This window comes from Anolis carolinensis, chromosome 2, assembly GCF_035594765.1.
Source record: "Anolis carolinensis isolate JA03-04 chromosome 2, rAnoCar3.1.pri, whole genome shotgun sequence".
NCBI lineage: Eukaryota > Metazoa > Chordata > Lepidosauria > Squamata > Dactyloidae > Anolis > Anolis carolinensis.
This window is the reverse complement of record NC_085842.1, coordinates 29,146,100-29,161,887: the sequence shown is the minus strand read 5'-3', so window position 1 is coordinate 29,161,887 and position 15,788 is coordinate 29,146,100. Positions and strand designations below refer to the sequence as shown.

Below are 15,788 nucleotides of genomic sequence, written 5' to 3'. Positions count from 1 at the left end.
TCCTATACATCAATTACCTATACCTATTCAATTTTTCCCCTCCCTCTTCCTCATTCTCTCCGGGAACAGTTATGACTCTACTCTTTGATTTATATTATTTGTTCACTCATAAAGTTTTTTGGTTCAATTACTTATATTTTCCTTTCACTCTGGCTATAAGCTCTTTCCACTTCAGCTCCCATTTCCCCTTTGGATGACCATTCATATATTTTGTTCTTCTTTCACTTATATAATCTTGGAGCCAGGCCTGTAGCGGATAAAAAACCTGGTTTATTCATGAATTTTAAACGGTTAACCAAATCCCCATGCTAAGTATATGAGACGCAAAAAATTAAGAGTCTCTCCAGAACTGCAAGCACTATCTCAAGCAAATATTGACAGGCCTCTAAGGGGGGGGGGGGGGGTTAGGAGTTCAACCCCCACCTCCAAATTATCAACCCCCCCCCCTCCGAAATTTTTGTCTGGCTATGGCCCTGCTTGGAGCCTATACTCTGATAAATATTCAAACCATTTTTAATTTCCCTTCATCTTTCCATCCTAAGGCAATTGTTGCTTGGGTAGCTACTTTCATATATTTTATGATTTCGATCTGATCTTTATTCCTCCCCATTTCCAAAACAATCTGAAAGCTCTTCTAGTGTCTTTGTTGTGATTCTTTCTTTTCCTGGGAATGTCATCAAACAGAGCTCTCTCTTTCTCTCCACAATTGCACCTGGTATATTTTATGTCCTTCCTCATGCTCTTGAGTCCATGTTGTCTGTGAGAGCGTGGATTTTTGCCTTTCCCTTCCTTTTTTATTTATTACACCTCCCAGAGAGTGTATAAAATGTGTGTTTTCGCTTTCCTTCAGTTTGCTTGCTGAGCCAGGAGCCCAGTGGAGTCCCCTAGGTCTGGGTCAGGAGCTGGCTCCCTCTGCTCCCCAGACACCCAGCTCCAGACCCAGACCCAGGGGAGAGATCCCCTTTGGCTCACACGGCTCTCCCCTATTTGCCCTGGTAGGTGGCTTTCTTCATTAGTGGCCCCTGGTTCCTTCATCTCATTACAAGCTTTCATCTCCAGTTTTGTGTTTTTATGGGTGTTCTTGTGTGCCTTCCAGCCATTTCTGACTTCTTAAGGTGAACCTATCACTGTGGGTTTCTTAACAAGATTTATTAAGGGGTTGTGCCTCTGAAGCTGAGAGTATGACTTGCCTCAGTGTCCAAGTGGAGATTTGAACTCTCTTCTCCAACACTCAAACCATTCTGCCAGGTTGGTGAAAGGTTGATATACACTAGTGCTCTCTCCTACTTTTTCTTATGGCACCATAGATTTTTGGGAGCTTTGGTCCAAAGATCCGAGCAAGTCCTTGCTAAATTTAAAACAAAACGTACAAACTTCTGCCTCACTTCTGTCTCTATGAGAATTAGATTTTGAAAAAAAATGGCTTTTGTGGAAACAAGGATTGGTGATTAAGCTTCAGTTCATATATTAGATATATATATATATATATTATATATATTATATATATTAGAGAGAGAGACAGAGAGAGAGACAAAGAGAGCTAACCTCAAAAACTGTGGCATAGGCACTGAAAACTGGGAAGCCTTGGTCCTTGAGTGCTCTAACTGGACCAGCAGGGCAGTGGAATATGAAGAGGCATGAATTGAGGGTGAAAGGGAGAAACTGGGACCGCCATCCACCTGGAAGCAGATGTCCTCACTGTGGAAGAACTTGCCAGTCAAAACTAGGACTCCACAGTCATCTACATACCCAGTGCCAAGACACTTCACTTGGAGCACCATCATACTCGGACAATGAAGGATTGCCTGAGTGAAGTGAATACTGTATAATATTATTATCCAACCTTCACTTATCCAACATTCTGTATTATTCAATGCAGTTTGCCTTTTAGTAGTCAATTTTTTGTAGTCAATGTTTACAATACATTGTGATGTTTTGGTGCTAAATTCATAAATACAGTAATTATTACATAACCTTACCGTGTATTGAACTACTTTTTCTGTTGATTTGTTGTAAAACTTGAAGTTTTGGTGCTTAATTTGTAAAATCATAACATAATTTGATGTTTAATGGGCTTTTCCTTAATCCCTCCTTATTATCCAACATTTTTGCTTATCCAACATACTGCTGGTCCATTTATGTTGGATAAATGACTCTAATATATGTGTGTGTGTGTGTGTGTGTGTGTGTGTGTGTGTGTGTGTGTTTGTGGTTACACTTTAAAAATTGACCTATTCTGACTTATATGCAAATTCAACCTACAGAACTTAATGTGTTGTCGAAGGCTTTCACGGCTGGTATCACAGGGTTGTATGTTTTCCGGGCTGCATGGCCATGTTCCAGAAGTATTCTCTCCTGATGTTTCGCCCACATCTATGGCAGGCATCCTCAGAGGTTGTGGGGTGCCTGCCATACATGTGGGCGAAACGTCAGGAGAGAATACTTCTGGAACATGGCCATGCAGCCCGGAAAACATACAACAACCCTACAGAACTTCTCTTCTTTGGATACTGTTTCATTATCCAGGTTGAAGCCACAAAGGGGCGATAGACAGAGAAGGATAGTCCATTTTATGGGGGAAAGGTTCCCTCCGTTTTCCTGTTATTCCCTTCACTCATGTCCCCTCAGTTATGATATGAAAAGTGAGGAGAGGGAATAACCAGTGAAAACGGGAAATTGTTTTCCTCCTTCCTCCCCCCCCCCCCCCCAAAAAAATATAAAACGAATAATCTTTCTCTCTAGCCATCCCCTTTGGCTTCCCCGGATAATGGAACAGTACCCTTCTGGGTAACCCGAGGATCGCCTGTACATATTTTCACTTTTATATATACAGTATGTAAATGGCCTGTGGTTTAACCCTTAATGCACCACTATTGCACTGCATGTGTGCGTGTGTGTGTTTTCCTTGGCCGAAGAGGGATGTGAAGCCTGGTCTTCTCTGCGCCTTTTTGCCAGTGAGGTTTATGTATCTGTGGAGTATGGGGGGGGGGGGGGGGGGGGACTCTTGTCTGCTTGAGGTAGGTATGAATGTTGCAATTTGTCACCGTGATTAGCATTTTAATGGCCCGCAGTTTCAAGGTCTGGCTGGTAGCTGCCTGAGGGGATCCTTTGTTGGGAGGTGTTAGCTGGCCCTAATTGAGTTTTGTCTGGAATTCCCCTGCTTTTTGAGTCTTGCTCTTTACTGTTCTGATTTTAGAGTTTTTTAAAATACTAGTAGCCAGATTTTGTTCATTTTGTTCATTTTCATGGTTTCCTCCTTTCTGTTGAAATTGTCCACTCAAAAAGCAGGGGAATCTCAGACAAGAATCAATTAGGGCCAGCTAATACCTCCCTGGTGGCGCAGTGGGTTAAACTGCTGAGCTGCCAAACTTGCTAACCAAATGGTTGCCAGTTCGAATCCAGGGAGCGGGGTGAACTCCCACTGTTAGCCCTAGCTTCTGCCAACCTAGCAGTTCAAAAACATGCAAATGTGAGTAGATCAACAGGTACCGCTCCGGCAGGAAGGTAAGGGCGCTCCATGCAGTCATGCCAGTGGCTACATGACCTTGGAGGCGTCTCAGGACAACGCTAGCTCTTCGGCTTAGAAATGGAGATGAGCACCAACCCCCAGAGTCGGACACAACCGGACTTAATGTCAGGGGAAAACCTTTACCTTTACCTAATACCTCCCAACAAAGGATTCCCCCAGGCAGCTACGGGCACTGGCAGCTATCAGGCAGACCTTGAAACTGTGGGACATTAAAATGCTAATCAAGATGGCAAATTTCAACATTCACACGTATCTCAAACAGACAAGAGTTATTTTCCCCACCTTGGATATTCCACAGATATCTGACCCCCACTTGCCTAGTCTCCAACAGTCCTCACAATCTATGACGGTGCCTGCCATAAATGTGGGCGAAATGTCAGGAGAGAATGCCGTATTGACCATACAGCCCGGAAGACTCACAACAACCCATCGTTCGGAGGGTTTCTCTCTGTCTCTCATAGGCTGAGAGGGTGTGACCTGCCCGGCTTCATTCCATGCCCAAGCGGTGATTCGAACCTGCTCCTGTTTAAATTATACATGATTATAATATTCAGCCCATTCGCCTTTTCTGTATTCTACCCGTGTGTTTCACACTTGACACTCTTTTAATCCCAATTTGCTCCCCAAGGCGGTTGCCCAGCGCTCAAAGTGCCAAACCGCTCTGGCTGGACTCTGCTCGGTATGATATGGGTGTTGCAGGTACAGTAGAGTCTCACTTATCCAAGCTAAACGGGCCGGCAGAAGCTTGGATAAGCGAATATCTTGGATAATAAGGAGGGATTAAGGAAAAGCCTATTAAACATCAAATTAGGTTATGATTTTACAAATTAAGCACCAAAACATCATGTTATACAACAAATTCGACAGAAAAAGTAGTTCAATACGCAGTAATGTTATGTTGTAATTACTGTATTTACGAATTTAGCACCAAAATATCACGATATATTGAAAACATTGACTACAAAAATGGCTTGGATAATCCAGAGGCTTGGATAAGTGAGACTCTACTGTATTATTAGCTAATTAAGTAATTCCAGACCATGCATTCTTGCGGTTTTCTACTCATTGCGTTTCAGGCTTCATTTAATAGCGGGGATCAGCGAGCCCAGAGACCCAGAGATTCGTTCCCATGGCTCAAAACTCATGCCATCTCATCTGGCAGTTTCGTGCTCTGGCAGTTTCGTGCCACTCATCCCTAAGCCCATCTGTCCATGCCGTGGCTTTTGTTCATTGTTGAGCTGTCGCCCTGCCCTTCTTCGATGTATTGTAATCAAATTTGGGTCTGAAGTGCAGCAACGGCTTTCTCCGTTTCTGGGATCCCAGAGGCTTATTAAGGGAAGTGAACCGAGACGACCGCCCTTCTCCTCTGGTACGTGCCTTTCTTCATTTGGAGTCTCTTGCACCCCTCCTTCCCCTAAATTCTATTTGAAGCTTTCCTCTCCAGGGTTTTGTGTGGCTGCTGTGTACTTTTGACTTCTTAAAGCAAACCCATCAGGGGGGATTTCCTTGAAAAGCCAGCCACTTCATCACATAACTTAAATTCCACTGAGTTCTACATTTAAATTCAGGTATTGCACTAGGTTTAAGTTTTGGTTAAAGTGCAGTTTTTGAGTCTTTTAAACCTAGAGAGTAGCATTTTTTTTCCAAGAGCTGAGGAAATAAGATTTTTGTCAAAACTCCGGAGGTTTTGCCAAATTTCTAATGAAGTATCACTCCTTGCGGGGGTCCCTGGTTGCACAGTGTGTTAAAGCGCTGAGCTGCTGAACTTGCGGACCAAAAGGTCCCAGGTTCAAATCCCGGGAGCGGAATGAGTGTCCGCTGTTAGCCCCAGCTCCTACCAACCTAGCATTTCGAAAACATGCCAATGTGAATAGATCAATAGGTACTGCTCTGGCGGGAAGGTAACAGCGCTCCATGCAGTCATGCCCGCCACATGACCTGGAGATGTCTATGGACAACGCTGGCTCTTCAGCCTAGAAATGGAGATGAGCACCAACCCCCAGAGTTGGTCACGACTGGACATAATGTCAGGGGAAATCTTTACCTTTTATCACTCCTTGCGCTCAGGTTAGGATCACCCAATTTGTGGGGGGAGAAATTGGGGGAGGAGTCAAAATAAACTTTTTTGGGCCATTTCCTTTGCTCCCCAAGCAGGAAGGTTTGGTTGTAAGCTACTTCAAAAAGCTTCTACTTTGCAAAAAAAAAAAAAAAGCCTTTATTCCTTCCTTCCATGATTTGTCTGTGTGTCCTGTGTTGGGAGGGCCAGTGCTGTTGCCCTTCCCAATGAGATTCCCTCCCACCTCTTCTCTCCCTCTCTCCCTCTCTGCTGTTGGGAATTGTGGGAGTAGTAGTCCAAAACACCAGCTGAGCCTCTGTTGCTGCCCTTCCAAATGGGTTCCCCTCCCACCCCTTCTCTCTCTCCCTTCCTGCTGTTGGGAATTGTGGGAAGTACCAAAAAGCACCCAGTGGGATAGTGGCCATGGCCAAATGTCTGCAGTGTGGAAACCTCTTCATTGAAAAATACACAAGACAGGTGAGTGCACTGAAAAAGTAAAACAGTGTGATTAAAAGGTAGGGAAAAACTTCATTTATTACAAAATGGAGTTGGACTGAACTCTCTTCTTCCGAACACTTCTGAACACTTCCCATCATAATCTGATGAAGTCCAAGGTGTGTTCTCAGAGATGGATTTGCCTCTGAGGCTGAGAGCAGATCACCTGCCCAAGGTTTCCAGGTTCAAGCAGGGATTGGAGCTCTGCCTGCATCTGGAGTTAATGCAGTTTGGCACAGCTTTAAATGCCATGGCACAGTGAAATGGAATCTATGGAATTGTAGTTTGACAAGGTCTTTTTAACTTTCTCTGCCTCACCGGACTTCAGTTTCCAGAGTCCCAGAGCACCAAGGCATGGCAGGTAAAGTGGTGTTAAATTGTATGAATTCTGCAATGGAGATGCGCCTCCAAAGTCCCATGGTTTTGTCCAATTGTGCCCCCATCATTCTGATTATTCTCCATGTGGACTGGGGATGATGGCAATTGCAATTCAACCGCAGTTGTGGCTCTGAGATTGGGATATTTCAAAGTCAGGCATCCTGTCCACAAGCTTTGAATCTCAATTCAAACCCCACTCTGACAAAATGCAACCTTCCCGATGTTACTGTATCATAGCTCCCATCAAGTCAAGTAATAATATCCAATGATCAGGAATACAGGACTTGAAGCCCAGCACTTGGAGGGCCATAGAAAATGATATGGCAGGCCAGAATCAACCCACGAAAAATTAAATGTGACCCAAAGTTTGGACTTTTTGAGAAAATTTTCTTATATTTTTTTTCTAGATTATCAAAACAGATAATCCACATTATCTGCTTTGAACTAGATTATATGAGTTCAAAGCAGATAATCTGGATTTTATATAGCAGTATAGAAGGGGGCTGTTTTCCAAACGAAATGGAGAAAACAAGAGATTCTTCTTTTAAACCTTTGAATGGTATTTTTTTCTGGTCTACTTACCTTGATTTGTGGATCTTTTTCTACCTCAAGCTACCTTTTCTCAGTAACTTGATTCACCATTTTACAAGTAATTTTTTTTTAAAAAAAAATACTTTTGTGTTAATTTGATTTCTTTTAAACTAGTGTGGTTATGAAAGGCAGAAAAGACATAGGCAGGATTCACACTGTCCTGTATTCCAGGATATGGGGCCCTATCTACACTGCCATAAAAAATCTAGATTATCTGCTTTGAACTAGATTGTATGGCACTGTGGACTCATATAATCCACTTCAATGCAGATAATGTAGATTATCTACATTGATAATCTGGATTATATGGCAGTGTAGAAGGGTCTTGAATCCTCTAAGGCAGTAATTCTCAACCTGTGGGTCCCAGGTGTTTTGCCTACAACTCCCAGAAATCCCAGCCAGTTTACCAGCTGTTAGGATTTCTGGGAGTTGAAGGCCAAAACATTGGGGGGACCCACAGGTTGAGAACCACTGGTCTAAGGTGATTCCATAGTAAGATGGGGAAAAGAAATCAGGTAATTCTGCAGTTTCAGATACCTCTTTTGGCCAGGAAGCATCCCCCATGGATACCGGGTTCTTATTGTGCATATATAAATTATTGACTCTTTTTTTAAAAAAAATAAAAGCATCATAGCATCTATTTGAATTTATGTTTGAAGCTGGTAAGATATCTATTAACACAGAGGTTGGAAGAAAATTATGCTGTGTATGGAAATAAAACTTAAGAAAATTAATAGAGCCATTTGGAAAGATGGCACTCTTTTCATGGTGTAATTGTTCTGCACAGATAAATCTGGAGCAGCACTGTTAACATTATCCGTAAGAGCAGAAGCAAGGAAAACGCACAGCAACCCAGACCCAAGAATCATCTTCCCTAGGACAGCTGGGCAACACAGGCAGCCCAGTTTGGCTGGACCAAGGCGGAGACTAAAAGGTATGGTTAAATGGTACTTATGGTGTGTTTTCTCTGCCCACGTCACATGAACAATACCTCTGAGCAGAATAATTGACTACCCAACATCTATAAATTGATTTGAAAGGAAAATAAATGGGTGAAACTCAGGAAAGAAAAGAAGGATGGCAGTCCAGTTGTGCCTTGGATCCACAAGCGAAAGAAAATGCAATAATGGATGAAATCATCAAAATAGAAGACTCTCATTTGAAGGAAGAGGACTCTACAAATGGTAAGTTGTGGTACCACAGGCAGAAGTATTTTATTTGCATAGTAAATCCCAAAAGATATTGCATTCACTCATCACATGAGAAGAAAGTGAGCCCCCCTTCTACACTGCCATATAATCCAGTTCAAAGCAGATAATCCAGATTTTATATAGTGGTGTAGAAGGGGCCTTGGTGCGCAGGTTCTGATCCGGATCTGGCTGCAGCCCCCTGCCTCCCCCTGCCTCCCGATATTTCTTTTGATAGCAAAAGTGACACACATCACTACTATAGGATCAGATGCCCCTTTTCACCAGCTGTCTCAAGACTAAAAATAACCTACAGAAAGAGCTTTCAGAATTTAAGGCGCAATTGAAGACCCATCTCTTTTGGAAGGCTTAAATTTTAAGTTGTGAAATTTAATTTGCATTTTATCAGTGAGTGTGCATCTTGTTGTATGTCTTTAATAGCATCTTTAGTAGTGTTTTATCTCTTGTTTTAATGATATTTTATCCTGCCTCAAGCTGCAGGGAGAGCTGCATTCATTATTTTATTAAAAGGAAGTACATTTAATTTATAATGCTTGAGACTAAAAATGTCTTAAAGCAGGCATTGCAAGACAGCAGCACAAACATAAGCAAACTCACGCCAGGGGGTTGATACATGTTTTAATGGGGGGTTTAGTGATGGTTTGTAGCAGAAGAAGCATTGCAGTTCATTTGTCAATGGTACCAGCAAATAACAGACTGGGGCTACTAAGAGATTCTGCCAGACTAGCCCCAGTCAAACACTCCAGATCCCTTTGGCTGAAAATGGATCCCCAAATCTTGAATATGGCCCTCACACCTGAAATACTTGGAAGATGGATTCCTGCAACTATATAAGGAAAGATCCAAACCTCCAACCCCCCAACCAGGGAACTGCATGAGTAATCCCTTCTAGAGATACATGATACATTGAGTACATTGCAGTTCAAAGTGTTGCTTTAAATCCTGTGGCTTTAAAGAATTGCTACCCCACTTTAAATTCCCTGGCTGTCTCCTGTGGTATTCTGTGGTTTGCAGTTTAGTGAAGACCAGGATCTCTTTGGCAGAGAATGTAAAGGCCTCTCCCTAAACTGCAAATACCAGTATTCAACAGGTGGCAGCCATAGAATTTAAAGTCTTTAACAGTGTAGTATAATAAATTAGTCTATTAGCAATAAACTTGCCTGCAGAGGCCCTTCTCTCTGTCCCACTGCCTTTTCAGGTTAAATTTTAACAATGATGTTAATTGTTAAAAAACAAAGTGAACCTTGCTGAAAGTCCTATTAAAGACATAGTATCTTTTTATGCTACTGGACAGCTCTCTACATTTGATCATGTCGCTGCCAAGAATTATAGACCCTTCTAAAATGTGAATCATGGCGGTGGAGCTGGTACATTGCACTGCTTCCAAATCCTCTGCTTTTCCCAGGTCTAACTGATTCCTTTATTAATGGAAAATAGATTTTAATTTGTAGTAACAAATTCACTATAGAAAATTGGTAGCACGAGGCATTAAATCACCACCACCATCAGGCTGCTTTGGTTAGTAGAGCAAATTTGGTTAAAATTTCTGAACAAGAAAAATTCCCATGGAAGTAAATATACATCATACAAGGCATTTAATGATTTAAAAATGTTTTTTCACAGAAAAATGCTGTTTTTATTGCATATTTACTTTTGAAGACTTTTAAAGGCACAGAAAGAAGATCAATGTAAAAAAAAAGTTGCCAATCCCAACTTTTCTTCTTTCATTGAGCATGATTCTGAGTTCTTGTAAGAAGGATAGATATATCTTGAATCAAAATGTTACATTTTCTATTAATTCCTTCAAGAGTGTGCCTGGAAAAGCTCTTTATGCCTCAGAAGGAAAAAGGGATCCAATGCAAAATACAGACTACCTTTGAGCTTGGCAATTGTGAGCCTGATAATAATTATAATTCTCATTATATTATCTGGTGAGTAAAAAGCTGTACTGATCTCATATTTCTTATACATGTAATTCTATCATTTTATTTTAGAATTCCAAAGATTCTTAATGTTGAGGAGTCTAAAATGTTGCTGATTATTACTGTAGTTTAATTACATTTCTGTTCTGCCTAAAATTATTTCACTCTTTTTTTTGCTATTGTCTTTCCAACATTGTTATCATGAAACATTCAGAAACTCTTGTAGACAATTCTTTTGGGTTTTGATATGATATACAGGTAAACAGATAAACCGCTGAACTGGATGGCCCATGAGCTCTCTTCCAACTCTATGATTCTATAATCACTGAGCCAAATAAAACCCTGGGAATCTGTCTTGTAAAGTGAAGGGAGTTAAAGCAGGACTTTTAACATAAGAAAATACAATATGGTAGACCAGATTAAGAAAACATTATAATATGATGTGATTAAACAAATTGTTCACAAGTTGTTATTGAGCTGGTCAGAATGGTGGGTATCAATTTTTTTAATTGTTTATGTTAACTAATTATATTTATACCACTAGTGAGAAGATGTGAAATATGTCCAGATCCTGCTCCTCTCCTCCCTTATGATCTCTGTCCAAACAGCTGGATTGGGTTCCAGAGAAAATGCTACTACTTTTCAGAGGCTGAAGGAAACTGGACATCTAGTAGCCTCCACTGTTCTTCTCACAATGCCTCTCTGGCTGTGATTGATTCACAAGAAGAAATGGTGAGTACAGTGGTTGAAACCAATAGTGAATCCTAGGGGGGTTTCATTATTGTTATTCTTCTGTTTTACAAATTTGCTAATTGGTTTTGTTTGATTCATTTTTATTATAAGTTGAGCATCCCTAATCCAGGATTCTGAAATACAAGCACAAAAAAAACCTGCCCACATGTGTGCCTGTCTACCTTTGATTTCTGATGGTTCAGTGTAAACAAACTTTGTTTCATGCACAAAACTTCACTTCACTTTATTTCTTAATTAGTGGCTCCCCACCAGAGTGTTCCGAGTGACTTACAATTTAAAATATCATTCCACAATATAAAAAACATTCAACATAAAAACATTCAACCTAAAAACATTCAACAGTGACTATTTGGCAAATTAGATCTGATTTACTTAAATGCACAACCAAACAGCCAAGTCTTGAGCACTTTTACAAAAGGTTGCAACTCCGACATTGCTCTAACATATGGATGCAATGAGTTCCACAGAATTGGAGCATAGGCCGAAAAGGCTCTACGCCTTGTGGCTTCCAGGTGTACCTCCCTAGGGCCCTCCCTGGGAGGATCGAGGTGACCACTGATGGAAACAAGGAATGAGGTGGTCCCTAAGATATAATGGTCCTTGGCCAGTTCGAGCTCTAAATGTCAGGATCAGTATCTTGTAAGAGATCCGATGTTCTATTGGTAGCCAATGCAGTTGTTTCAGAATTGGTGTAATATGGGATCTTATAGATGATCCTGCTAGCAGCCTGGCTGCCGCATTTTGGACCATTCGGATCTTCTGGGTTTTTGTCTTCGGAAGGCCAGCATATAAGGCGTTACAATAATCCAACCTAGTGGTGACTGTTGCATGGATTACCGTTGCCAATGCTTCTGTCGAAAGGTAGGATGCCAATTTCCTTGCCTGACGAAGATGAAAAAAGGCCTGCTTACCTGCTTACTTAAACAACTAAAAGCTATTGAATATAAATTTACCTTAAGGCTAAGTATTTAAAGTGTATATGAATCATAAATAAACTTCATATTTAGACTTGAGTTCCATCTCCACTTTATTTTTTTCTTGTACAGATATTCCAAAATCCATAACACTTTAAGTGTTTTGGATAGGGACACTCAACCTCTATTGCAAAATATTTTAAAATAATTTAAAATATTTTTCTTGAATGTAAAGGACAATATCGCTCTTTGTTCATGAATCTGATATTCAAGATTTTACTTACTCACACTTCACAAAATATTCCCCCTAGAAGGATTTGTTGGCCTCTCTAGGTATTTTAGTGCATTTCTATGGTGTGTTTCTGGCCCAAGTTCTATCAAAACCATTGATTTCAGGTGTGCATGTGTCTTGAAATGTATACTCTACAAATATTGGTGTCACAATCTATAAAAACATTCTATCTATATAAAACCTTAGCATCTGGGTCTTAGCTCTTTCAGCAACTCATCAAGTGAATTTTTTATTTTACATTTTCTAGTTTCTTGTAAAATATTTCAATCAAGTAGATAATGCGTTTCATGGTTGGAATCACTGGAGTGTTGTGTGGTTTCCTGGTTGTATGGCCATGTTCTAGCAGCATTTTCTCTTAATGTTTTGCCGGCATCTGTGGATGGCATCTTCAGAGGATGTGATGATAGTCAAGCAAGTGGAGTATATATATACCTGTGGAATGTCCAGGGTGGGATAAGGAAACATTGTCTGTTAAAGTAGTGTAAAGGATGTAACCATTATCTGTTAAACTAGTTAAGCAGTCAATGGTTCTTTCTCCCACCCTGGATATTCCACAAGTATATATACTCCACTTGCTTTACTACTATCAGATCCTCTAAAGATGCCAGCCACAGATGCAGGTGAAACGTCAAGAGAAAATGCTGCTAGAACACAGCCATACAGCCCAGAAATCACACAACACCTCAATTATAATGCATTTCTTTCTATCTTTCAAGCATTTTCTTTTACGTTATAAAAGCCCTCCTGACCATTGGATTGGTCTCCGAAGAGATAATCCAGAGCAGCCCTGGAAATGGATCAATGGTACCATTTTCCGCAAACGGTGAGCATTTTTTCTGTATGGTCTCATAAAAAAAAAAATAGGGAGCTGCGATGGTGCAATGGGTTAAACCCTTGTGCTGGCTGAACTGCTGACCTGAAGACCTGAAGGTCAGTGGTTTGAATCCGTGAGATGGGGTGAGCTCCCATTTGTCAGCCCCAGCTTCCTATGTGGTGACATGAGAGAAGCCTCCCAAAGCATGGTAACATGTCCAGGCATCCCCTGGGCAACGGTCTCGAAAGATGGCAAATTTTCTCAAACCAGAAGGACTTGCAGTATATTCTCAATTCACTTCTGACATAATAAAAAAAAATCAAGAAAAATCAGCTCAGAAACCAGATTGCATTGATGTGACATAGAAATATATGACTTTAAAACATTTTTTTGTAAATGAGTTGCAGACAGTTTCACTGTTGTGTGTAATTACATTCTGCAATGCAAATTAAAATTAATACTTTTAAATACAATTTGTTTTACTGTTTTATTATTGTTTAGGTTTACAATTTATGGCGGAGGAAGGTGTGCATATATGATCTCTGATGCTATTGCCAGCTCTAGCTGCTCAAGAGAAGAACACTGGATCTGCAGCAAACCAATTGAGAACTGGTATCATGTCACTGTCTGAATCCAGCCTTTGTTAGCACATGTATTGGTCCAGCCATTGAATGTACTGGACCTCTGCCTTGCTCAGCATGCCAACACTGGAAGCTTTCTGTCTTTTCTGTCAGAGAAAAGCACTTGAAATTGAGCAAGATTATTCACTTATGTGGGACTATATTTGTGTCCTATAATGCCAGACAGTCCTGGAGACTTTTGGCTTCCCCAAACCAGTTTTCCTCAGCAACTGCTCTGGAGGCCCTGAAGCATTGCCAGGCAAATAGTCAACTGCCAGTCGTACTCCAGCTCCAGGTGTTGACAATAATAACTTCATTAATAACTTTATTCTTATAACCCACTGTAAAAGGATCCAACTATTATTTAAGGCAGGGAGGAATTTTGTGTTATCCCACCACTGCCACAATTAAATATGTATGTGAGGCATGAGACTTGACTGGCAGGGGATAATCTTTATTTCAAAATCTCAGCCACTGCCAACAATATACATATATGTGTGTGCGCGCGTGTATGAGTCAAAGAGGTGCTGAGGGGAGAGTGATGGACGAATCCTCGCAGACTCTGTGAAGTGCAGTTCACAACTCGAAGACACTGTTGAAATTATAAATAAATATTTTTTATGAATTCTTTGGCACATAAAGCATATCTTGTTACAAAGGTTCTTTTTGTCACACCTCAGGTTAGCTTCACCTTGCTAAAGACACCAAGCCACACAAAAGAAGTAGTATTTTGTAGTTTATTTAGAAAATAGGCAAAAGATAGTTCATAAAAGGATAAAAGTTCAGTTCCAAAAGATAGGTACAAAACCAAGGCTGCAAGCAATAAGTCCATAGAAGCATAGAGCATAAAACAAGGTCCTTTCATAGAAGCCAAAAGTCCCAGCGAACAGAATATATCCATGAGATATTACAGGAAAGCAAACTTGGCACAGGAAAGCAGACTTTCTTATGTCATGTGGTGCAGCAAGTCAACCAACCCAAGAATAGCTAATTGGAATACTGGTGAAGTAGAATCCATTAAAAAAATATCTATATTCTATATTGGTCTTCCCACAAATGTATTCCCTGACATTTCATCAAATGAAGTTCCAATCAAACATTATTTAATCAAAATGCTACCCAAACCCAAACCCAATGAAAAGAAAATCAATCCCCTTGTGACTGTAAGGCTGGAGATCCTCTAGCCAAGTGCTGCAATATGCAGCTGAGCCAGGCAGCTGCACTCATATCAAAGAAATTCAGACAGAGGATCATGTGCAGGGATGCATACTGGGGGAGGGGGTTGTTCTCAAACTGAAAAGGAAGGGGAAGACCCACTCTTGCTATTTGGGGGAGCCCTGGGCAGGACAGATGGGAGCACACAACAACTAGTCAACTACATCTACACCAAGTGTAAACAGGTGACTCTCATGGAACACAGGATCAAACAACTCAAGGACCATATTAAGACCCTTAAGGATATTAAGAAACTCAAGCTCTTCTGGGTCATAGCACAGCATGCTGTTCTAGATACACAACCCACATCACAACAACACAAACATGATAGCAAAGCTTATGGGGAGATCACTTCAAATGTGAACAAACCTGTGGAAGAATGTCACCCTTAGAAAGAGACACAAGGCCAGGCAGCCTCCTCAAAATACTTCTGTTCAGCCAAAATTAAACAATAGATTCCAAATTCTTACAACACTAATATCTGATCAGGAAACACAACATCTTGGAGAGGACCACAATTGGGTTGTTGTACATTTTCCAGGCTGTATGGCCATGTTCTAGAAGTATTCTCTCCTGACATTTCACCCACATCTATGGCAGGCATCCTCAGAGGTTTTGAGGATGCCTGCCATAGATGTGGGCAAAACGTCAGGAGAGAATACTTCTAGAACATGGCCATACAGCCCGGAAAACATACAACAACCCTGTGATCCCGGCCATGAAAGCCTTCAACAACACAAGGACCACAATTATTTAGATACCACTCAGTAGACCGTCCTTGATCAATGCATGGGGCATAGCCCTGAGTGAGGTGGAGGAGGATAACACTATACACCTACACAATCCACTTCAACATGGACACTTTTTGGGTGACCTACACACTATCTTGCACAAAAGGGGCCCTGTCAATCCTCAAAGGAAACAGGTCTTGGTAGTAGGTGACTCCCTCTTTAGAGGAACAGAAGCCATCATTTCCGGACCAGACAGCATGGCTGGAGAAA

The 15,788-nt window shown here is 41.0% G+C and overlaps 1 protein-coding gene across 2 annotated transcripts; it reads left to right on the top strand.

Annotated features, from left to right (window-relative positions):
- Positions 1-3,856: 3,856 nt before the first annotated feature.
- Positions 3,857-14,204, top strand: LOC134292323 (C-type lectin domain family 2 member B-like). 2 transcript variants are annotated; one of them, XM_062969534.1, is made up of 7 exons: positions 3,857-4,898; positions 7,837-7,983; positions 8,090-8,233; positions 10,066-10,188; positions 10,724-10,911; positions 12,855-12,961; positions 13,454-14,204. In XM_062969534.1, exons 3-7 carry the CDS (start codon positions 8,098-8,100, stop codon positions 13,581-13,583), a joined length of 684 nt encoding a protein of 227 aa, XP_062825604.1. In that variant the 5' UTR covers positions 3,857-4,898; positions 7,837-7,983; positions 8,090-8,097; the 3' UTR covers positions 13,584-14,204. The 2 variants fall into 2 exon arrangements, with proteins under 2 accessions (XP_062825604.1, XP_062825605.1); XM_062969535.1 differs by lacking the exon at positions 3,857-4,898 and adding an exon at positions 5,438-6,062.
- Positions 14,205-15,788: the final 1,584 nt, after the last annotated feature.

Coding starts and splice junctions, on each gene's coding strand:
- LOC134292323 (XM_062969534.1), top strand. CDS start 8,098: ATGGGTGAAACTCAGGAAAGAAAAGAAGGATGGCAGTCCAGTTGTGCC. Junction 10,189..10,723: donor AATTCTCATTATATTATCTG/GTGAGTAAAAAG, acceptor TTATACCACTAG/TGAGAAGATGTGAAATATGT. Junction 12,962..13,453: donor GGTACCATTTTCCGCAAACG/GTGAGCATTTTT, acceptor ATTATTGTTTAG/GTTTACAATTTATGGCGGAG.